This window comes from Ursus maritimus, unplaced genomic scaffold (genome assembly GCF_017311325.1).
Source record: "Ursus maritimus isolate PB19 unplaced genomic scaffold, ASM1731132v1 scaffold_32, whole genome shotgun sequence".
Taxonomy (NCBI): domain Eukaryota; kingdom Metazoa; phylum Chordata; class Mammalia; order Carnivora; family Ursidae; genus Ursus; species Ursus maritimus.
In genome coordinates, this window is record NW_024425786.1 from 23,546,825 (window position 1) to 23,555,854 (window position 9,030).

Genomic DNA, 9,030 nt, shown 5'->3' on the forward strand with positions numbered 1-9,030 from the left:
GATGCAAGCCACATCTGTCTTTCTCCACCGATTTCGGGCTCACCGTCACCGTCACCAAAAGCACTATGAGAACTGAGGGAGTTTATATGCAAATTGCCTGGCACGCTCCTAATGTTCTTTCTTCCTTCCTCCCCTCCTTCCTTCAGGAGGTTTGGGGCTGGGACCCCAGAGACCTGCGTGCGAGGGAAGTGGGCTGAGGCCTGGTCTGGGCTCCCCTCCCCCTGCCGGGCCCAGGAGGCCCCGTGGCATCAGCAGCGCCTGAGCTCATGGAGCCCTCGGCCACCCCAGGGGCCCAGACTGGGACCCCCAGTAGCGGTGGGGAACTGTCACCATCACTGGTGCCTCCCGACTACGAGGACGAGTTCTTGCGTTATCTGTGGCGCGATTATCTGTACCCGAAGCAGTATGAGTGGGTCCTCATCGCTGCCTACGTGGCTGTGTTCCTTGTGGCCCTGGTGGGCAACACGCTGGGTAGGTGTTTAGGTCTCTGTGGTGCTGCGGACCTCCCCTGGGGACTGGAAGGTGTCCTGGGCCTGGCTCCTCTCTATCCCCCTCCCCGACCTCCCCTTGGCTGGGTGGCACGCGGGGTGGGGGAGCGTGGCGGAAGAGACTCACTTGTGAGGGCGGGCATGGCTCTGCCCATGGCTTCACCTCCTTCTCATCTTCCCACCTCCGCCCTGCCCTGCAGTCTGCCTGGCCGTGTGGAGGAACCACCACATGAGGACGGTCACCAACTACTTCATCGTCAACCTGTCCCTGGCTGACGTGTTGGTGACGGCCATCTGCCTCCCGGCCAGCCTGCTGGTGGACATCACTGAGTCCTGGCTCTTCGGTCATGCCCTCTGCAAGGTCATCCCCTATCTACAGGTGAGCTGCACCCAGACGCCGTCCATCTGTCACCCCAAGTACAAAAACCACGGCCTTGCACAGACCTCGGGACACGGTGGCTCGGTTCCTCTGCCGTGTCATGCTCTACTGTCAGCAAGGCCAGGCCGTGAGGCCTGACCCTAGAGGACACAGACACAGCTCCACACACTCAAACAGAGATCCCCTCCTGGTCACACCCACAGGCCCACGTGCACACAGCCCTTGGACACACGTACAGTCACCTCCAGGTGCCTGGGCACATGGCGAGGAGAGAGACGCAGCCCGCGGTGACGGACACAAATGCACGCTGAGCCTGCTCCCTGGTTCCGCCCCCGGCCGGGCCCTTCCCTCCCCCAGCGGTGGGAATCAGGATGTCCAGATGGGGTTGGGAGGGTGGAAAGAGGGCTGGCCACGGGCCAGAATGGCCCCCCAGCTGCAGCCCTTGACCCTCTCCCTGGACCCCAGAGGGCAGGGGGCGCTCCCAGGGGGCAGCATGCACTTCCGCCTCTGTTCCTAGGCTCAGGTCTCTCCCGGAGGGAGGCTCTTTCCTCACAGCCCCAGGAAGGGATGGCATCCCTGGGCGGAAAGAAATGCTTCTTGGATTTCCATTGTTTTAAGATTTTCCATTCAAAGGATTAACCCTGGAGATGTGATAATAAAGACAGGGTGGGGAGCAAATGCACTTTAGGCAAGTTATTTAACCTTTCTGTGCCTCCTCATTTGTAATGTGGGGTTGTCTGGAGGATAATGAGGACAGTGCCTGGCACGTAGTAGGTCCCATAGGCGTAAGTTATTACTCTTAGTAGGGAAGCACCCACTATGTGCCAGGTCTTGACCTGGACATTTTCCATCCATGATCTCATTGATTCTCACAAGAATCCCGCCAGGCGGAGGACATAATCCCATTCCGCAGATGAGGCTCAGAGAGGTTGAGTGATTTGCCCAAACCCACACAGCCCGTAAGCAGTGCGGGCAGGATTTGCACCGTACCTGGCAGCCTGGCATTTCGGGACTCTGAGCCGCATCACTCACCGCATGTCTGTGGGCGGCCCCGAAGAGGACTGACGCTGTGTCCCCACGGGGCAGGCCGTGTCCGTGTCAGTAGCAGTGCTGACTCTCAGCTTCATCGCCCTGGACCGCTGGTACGCCATCTGCCACCCGCTGTTATTCAAGAGCACCGCCTGGCGTGCCCGCAGCTCCATCCTGGGGATCTGGGCTGTGTCGTTGGCTGTCATGGTGCCCCAGGCTGCCGTCATGGAGTGCAGCAGCGTGCTGCCGGAGCTAGCCAACCGCACCCGGCTCTTCTCCGTCTGTGATGAACACTGGGCAGGTAATAGGGGGAGCCTCGAGCAGGCATCCCTTGCGGGCACTTCTGGGACCCGTACCCCTAGGACAGACATCTGTCAGTGCGCTTCTGGGGTGGGCACTCCTGGGGTGGCCATCTCCCAAAAGGACACCCTTGGAGCAGACTTCTATGGGGTACCCTCCCAGGGTGGGTAACCCCTTGATGGATGCCATAGAGCAAGCATCTAGCAAAGATACCTCCAGGGTGGGTATGTCCTCTAGTCTAGACATCTGCTAGGGCTCCCCCAGGATGGACCCCCCCCAGGATGGGCGACTCCAGGGTCTCTCTGCCACGGTGTCTGTAAGAGGCCCAGTCTATGGCTCTAGGTGGGGCAGGGTGGCCTTGCTAAGCAGAACAGGCTGGAGGCTCCCAGAAGGGGAGTACCTCTTGACCTCGTATCTCTTGACCACTGCAGATGACCTCTATCCCAAGATCTACCACAGTTGTTTCTTCATTGTCACCTACCTGGCCCCGCTGGGCCTCATGGCCATGGCCTATTTCCAGATTTTCCGCAAGCTCTGGGGCCGCCAGGTGAGGCCCACTCTGGTGTCACTGTCTGGGCTGGGAGGGGAAAGGGGTCCGAGTCTGAGGGAACAGACAGAACCTGCCATCCCGGCTGCCACCAGAAAGAGGCAAGGCCCAGGGACATGTCAAAGTCAAGGCCAAAGCGCTGGGGCCTACCCTGGAACCGAGCAGGAACTCATGCTGGTTTCGGAATCTCGTGTCTAACCACCATTCTGACACCAGCGGCTGCCGTTCTTTGTACCACGGACCCCCAGCTAGTCTCGCCTCCGATCATCCCCAACTTAACATATGAGAAAACGAGACCAGAGAGGCAAAGCCACTTCTCCCAGGTCCCTCAGCCTGCCAGGAGAAGACCAGTAGCATTCCAGTGCTCAGGTCAGCAGCACAACAGCGCCTCTGTGTTTTTGCCAAATTCGGCACTTTGCTCACAACGTCTTCACAACAATCGAACCGAGGACGCAGTAGTAGCCCCTCCGCAAATGCTGAGTAAGGGCCGCCAACCTGCCACAGCCGACAGGTGGCAGAGCCTTTCTGGTTCCGGGGCTGCCTGCTGGCCTCTGTTACAGACCGACCAACAGCGGGTTCGGGGTGGGGCGGGATGGGGGGGGAGTGGAATGCTCAGAGGTTCCGGGCACTAGGGGGCCTAAGTTCTGGGTCCCGTGCCTGGGCAAGAAGAGGATGCAGACCAGAGTGTGACCAGCCTGCCGTCCACCAACACCTGCCACCTGCCCCTGACAGCCCCCCAAGTCAAGATGGCAAGAGTCACTCACTATCCTTCTCTGACAGACAAGAAGGCCAAGGCTCAGAGAAGGGAAGTGAGTTGAACGAGCTCACACAGCACAGGAGTGGCTGAGTTGGCCCTAGACCCTACTTTTCCTCAACTCTAGCCCCATGCCCCTCTTTTGGGGGGTGACCCAGGCATCCAGTGGGGTGAGAGGCTTCAAGGATGTCTGTGGCTGCTCCGGAAGCCCAGAACCATCCTAGCTTTCTGGGCAGGGAACTAGGCAGGGACCTAGGCAGGGACTGTGCTCCGAGGCCCAGGCCATTCCGTGCGGCTCACCTGCTCACCTGCTCGCTCCTTGCCCAGGCCTCCCCAGTGCCAGGCACAGGCCGGGCTGGGGGGCCCAGCTCACCCCGCACCCCTACTCCCACAACGGGAAGCGATGGCCTGAGGAGGATGGATGGGCCGCTTGGGAGGATGTTCGAGTCTCCTGCCTCTCCGAGGGTCGGTTCCTTCATCTGAAACTAAGGGCCGGTAACACCTTCCCCGAAGGCACGAGCTCGTGGGAAATTCAAGCGCAGTGTTCACTGTCCAGGGTCTTGGCCTTCCTCGTGAATATTAGGTGCCTTCCCTTGGCCCACCTCCACCCACCGCTGCCCTCTCCGCGTGTGCCCGACAGATCCCTGGCACCGCGTCGGCCCTGGTGCGGAACTGGAAGCGGCCCTCGGACCAGTCGGCCGAGCAGGGCCAGGGCCTGAGCGCAGAGCCCCCGCCCCGGGCCCGGGCCTTCCTGGCTGAGGTGAAGCAGACGCGGGCGCGGAGGAATACGGCCAAGATGCTGATGGTGGTGCTGCTGGTCTTTGCCCTCTGCTACCTGCCCATCAGTGTCCTCAACGTCCTCAAGAGGTGAGCGTGTGCAGGGGGAGCCGGTGGCCTCTCTGCTTTGGGGGAAAACCGGGCTCCAGTACCCACCCCCGAGTAGCCGTGGGGCAGGCCGTTTCTCTTCTCTGAGCCTCCCAGCCTCGATTTCTTGCCCCGTAAACTGTGAATAATGCCAGTTGTGGCCTGCGGGGGTGTTGTGAAAATCCCTCCATCCATTCACTCAACCCTCAGCTCGCAGGGGGGTGGGAGCACCGTGACCTCGCGCACGGGACAAAGTGTCCGCCTTTGCCTTCGTGGAGGCGACGTCTAGCGGGACCGAGAAGTAAGTCTCCACCGTCCTGGCAGGCCGGGGTACTGCTACGAAGACAAATAAAACAGGGAAAGAGGACAGAGAGTGACGGTGACAGGGGTGAGTGGGGTTTTGTGCATTTATTTTTTAATCTTTTTTTAAGATACAATCGTTTAAAAAAAAAAAAGGCTCATCAGAGGCAATGACATTTGGCAGGGACCTGAAGGAAGGCCTGCGGGTGTCTGGAGGAATAGCACTGGAAGCGGAGGGGACAGGGGCTCAGCAAGAGAGGGGCGCCGGGAAAGAGCAGCGGGCTGTGTCATGAGACAATCCCAATGTGAGCTTGTGCGTGGCCACTTCCTGGATCACTTCCTGTGACCTCGAGCATGTCACTCCACTTCCTGCACCTCCCTAGCTGAACAATGGATGATGTCTTGCTTGCTTGACTCGTCACATTGCCGTGAGGGTGGGTGAGGAAGTGGGTGACGGGTCCCAGGGGATCTGATCCCGGTGACTGAGCAGATGAACCCTGGTCCCTGTCCCGACACCCACCCTGGGCAAACTCTCTGCTCAGGACCTCAGACCTAAAGGCCCGGGAACGGGCCACCTGGTGGGACAGGAGGGGCAGTGGGAACTCTTGCACTCGATAGCCACTCGTGAGCTGTGTGACCTTGGCCGACTCACTTTCCCTTTCTGAGCCTTGGCTTTCCTGTCTTTTAGATAAGGATGGTGACTCTCGCCCAACATAAACAGGATCACAGACACGCACGCCTACCCCATTTCTGACTGTCCTCGCTCTGGTCCTAGGGTGTTCGGGATGTTCCGCCAAGCCAGCGACCGAGAAGCCGTCTACGCCTGCTTCACCTTCTCCCACTGGCTGGTGTATGCCAACAGTGCTGCCAACCCCATTATCTACAACTTCCTCAGCGGTGAGCGGGCCGGGGAGGCAGGGCGACGAGGGTGGCAGCCGTCCTCGGGACCACAGTCTGCCCACCCCCAACCCAGGTGAATAAAGGGATGGCAGGAGAGGACGGCCCTGCTCCCACCTTGGGCTCTTGAGCTGGCTCTGAGAACTCCCATTCGGGGAAGGCCTGGCCCTGCCCAGGAGCCCTGGTCTGAGTGGGAGGCAGGCCACACTCCCCAAAGTCGCCAAAAACAGCTGACCGGCACCCAGGATCCGCTGGTGCAGATCACGCAGACCAGTGAGTGGGTGCGAAAGGAAGGGGCTAGGCCAGCTTCCCCCCCTCCCCCTGGTGCCTGCACAGCAGGACCCCCAGTCTGGCCAACACAGGCTCCAGGGGGAGCCAGGCCTATGGGAAGAGGGCCCAAGCCTGAGAGGATGACTGCATAACCCAGCCAGACAAGGGAGGGTCGCCAGCAGAGGCAGCCCAGGGCCGGGGAAGGGCTTCCCCATGCCCAGCTGGACACGGACTGGCAGAGTGGCCGGAACATGGGGGGCTGTCCCTGGATCCACCAGCCTCCCATACCAGCCTTCTTGCTCCCCTCTCTGGAAGTCCGGGCATCCCTGGTCCCCTAACCCCACCCCAGCCCTCCCCCCTCTGCTGCCCCACTGTCTGCACCTCCTCCCCCAACCTCCCAGTCTCCGGGGGGTAATACCTCCACCCTCGGACCCACCTGGGCTCAGCAGAGGTGCGGCTCACTAGATCTCTGGCTCCAGAACTAGGCCTAACGAACTGGTCCAGATGCCTGCTCAGGCCTGGGAACAGTAATCTTTGGGAAAAGGCTGAAGAAGGAGGGGCCGTGGATCCCTATCACGACCCTCAGTGAGACTCAAGAATTGCTCTCCGAAGGCGAGCTGGCAGTCTCCAGCTCGGGGTGGGGGTGGGGGGCGGGAGTGGAAGAGCTAAGGGCTGCAACAGAGGCGGCAGGCAGACCTCCTGCCAGGCATTCCTGTCTCGCCTCCGTTTACTGAGCACCTACTGTGTGCCTGGCCCTCCGCTGGGGCCGCAGAGAGGCTTGCTGGCTGATGAAGTGGGGTCGAGGAGTTTTCTGCTCCAGACGCAATCTGTTTCCTCGCTGTCCTTTGGCTGACCGAGCTGGCTACGGTAGTCCCTTCCTCCCGACTCTGTCCTCCCCTTTGAGAGAAGGGCTCTGGAATGAGAACCGGGCCTGACTTCTGGCTGGGTGACCTTGGGCAAGTCGCCGCACCTCTGTGCGTCTTACCTGCAAAGCGAGGATAAAGGATGCCAGCCTCTCAGGGTGCTGGGACCAGCAGGGGAGGGGTGTGGGGGGGCAAGGCAGAGGTGCCCAGCTCGGTGCCTCATGCAGGCTGCTGCTGTCCTTCCCGTCACTGTGGGGCGCAGGTGGGGAAAGCCTAGCCATAGCGGAGTGAGTCCGAGCCCCTCCACCTACCCGCCAAGGAGGGCAGCGATGGCCCCAGGCCCCCGAGCCAGATACCATATTTCGAGCCAGGCTCAGAGCCAGAGCACAGTCAAGGAATCAGATGAAAATTGCATTTCTCCTTGGGAACTGCTCCGGGGCCTCTGTCCTCACTCTCCCTGGCGATGCCGAGGTCGCCTTGGGGCTTTCTCCTTCCCAGCTCTACTCTGCCCGCCCACCCCCTCACCGGCAGCTTGGCTGGAGCTGCGTGGGTGTCCCTGGGCCCAAGGCCCTTCCTGCTTCATCCGTCTCCTCATGGCTGTGTCTTCTGTCTCCAATAAGGCAAATTCCGGGAGCAGTTTAAGGCTGCCTTCTCCTGCTGCCTGCCTGGCCTGGGTCCCTGCGGCTCTCCGAAGGCCCGCAGCCCCCGCTCCTCTGCCAGCCACAAGTCCTTGTCCTTGCACAGCCGGTGCTCCGTCTCCAAAGTCCCCGAGCATGTGGTGCTCACCAGTGTCACCACAGTGTTGCCCTGAGTGAGGGCCACCCTGGTAGCTCCAGGGGGTGCAACCTGCTTTCTGCCTGGGCTGCTCCCCTGGCTCCTGGGGGACCCACCTCCTCGTGGAGACTGCTGGATGCAGTGGGAGGCCCGGGCTGCTGACCTGGTTTTCTGCCTGTTTAACTCTGGGCAAGTGACTTCCCTTCTCTGAGCCCTGTCTCCTAAACAGGATTGATGGGAGGATTAAGCATGCTCGAGAAAGTGGAAAGCTCTTTGCAGACTGTGAAGTATCGTGGACAGGATTATCATATTCCTCTCGCGTGGCTGTGCCCCACGGTATCATCCATCCCCATCATCCTTCCGCAGCTTGGCCTTCCTCCCAAAGATCTCCCACCCAATTACAGGCCTTCCCTGGAGTCTGCTGCACAGGTCCCAGCGGGCAGTTCCATCTGGCCCAGTGGCTCCAGCTCCAGCCCAGCTGTTCTGAGGCCCACGTGACCTAATCTGGGTCCAGCCTTTCCCTGGTAGGCACACAGCCCCATCCTCACCGGGTGCCGGCTGCACCACAGACTGGACCCTGTTGGCTTTCTGGTGTGATAGAACACTCTCCGTGTGGCCATTTGGCATGGAGGCCAGCAGCCTGAAGCAATTGTAATTAAAAGCCTGGCACTGAATGTTCCCTTTCCTTGTCATTGCACAAAATCTGTGCTGCTTAGGTGAGGCGAGAGAAGGTGGGGAAGCTTGGGGAGGGGGAGAAGACCAGGCAGCACTGGGATGTTAGTATCTACTGACTACGCCCCCAGCCCCCCCCCCACCCCGCCCCCAACACACTGGATCCCAGATGGGCTCCCAGCCAGGCTTCAGAGCACAAGCGGTGCTGCCGCAGGAGGGGCCAATCTTCGGATGCCCAGGACCTGGGTCCTTGACACATCTGTCTGCTTATGGGCCCAGTGGCCTATGGGAGGTAAGGGAGATGCGGGGGGCTGGCAGCAGGGTTAACAGACTTATTTACTGTCATCTCCACCTTCTTGGAAATCAGGCTTGCATTTATTTTCTATGAACTCACAGGATAAAAAGAGAAAGCCACAGACGTGCTCCGTCTGCCACCAAGATGATTAGAGGGCCGCCAGAGGCCCTGCTCCCCGTTGCCAGAGCAGGAAGTGGAGAGCAGTCTCAAGCAGGGCTCCGCTGAGGGCGGAGACATCTGGCAGGGGCCAGCTGGGCCGCGCGCGCCACCGGCTCTGCTTCACTTGATTAATGGAGCTCCAGGCTCCCTCTGACCTCCCCCGTCAAAAAATGGGGCAAAACCATGGCCATGCTGGGGGCCCAGCCTAGAAATGCTTAAGCGCCCCTCTGCTTAGACATCACTGTTCCCAGAGCAGGTGGAAGGTATGGTCTAAGTATGTCATCTGCTCTCTGGATGACTCACAACCCAGTGCTTGTGGCCGGGCCCACAGATGTGCGGCTGCTGCCAGTGGCCTGGGCTGCCCCACTCCTTCTTCACTCCCGCTGGCCTTGCGATCCAAAGTTGTTTGCAAAGTTTCGTGTAGCCAGGCTTGGAGGTG

At 60.4% G+C, this 9,030-nt stretch overlaps 1 protein-coding gene across 1 annotated transcript; it reads left to right on the plus strand.

The window, feature by feature from the left end:
- Nucleotides 1-209: 209 nt before the first annotated feature.
- Nucleotides 210-8,196, plus strand: HCRTR1 (hypocretin receptor 1). Its single transcript, XM_008694483.2, has 7 exons — nucleotides 210-471; nucleotides 689-867; nucleotides 1,954-2,197; nucleotides 2,628-2,743; nucleotides 4,138-4,364; nucleotides 5,437-5,558; nucleotides 7,312-8,196. Exons 1-7 carry the CDS (start codon nucleotides 267-269, stop codon nucleotides 7,500-7,502), a joined length of 1,284 nt encoding a protein of 427 aa, XP_008692705.1. The 5' UTR covers nucleotides 210-266; the 3' UTR covers nucleotides 7,503-8,196.
- Nucleotides 8,197-9,030: the final 834 nt, after the last annotated feature.

What these genes read in the sequence shown, in the direction of transcription:
- HCRTR1 (XM_008694483.2), top strand. Translation starts at nt 267, where the DNA reads ATGGAGCCCTCGGCCACCCCAGGGGCCCAGACTGGGACCCCCAGTAGC. An exon ending in AGGTCATCCCCTATCTACAG is followed by an intron (nt 868 to 1,953) that starts GTGAGCTGCACC and finishes CCCACGGGGCAG; the next exon opens with GCCGTGTCCGTGTCAGTAGC. An exon ending in CTGTGATGAACACTGGGCAG is followed by an intron (nt 2,198 to 2,627) that starts GTAATAGGGGGA and finishes TGACCACTGCAG; the next exon opens with ATGACCTCTATCCCAAGATC.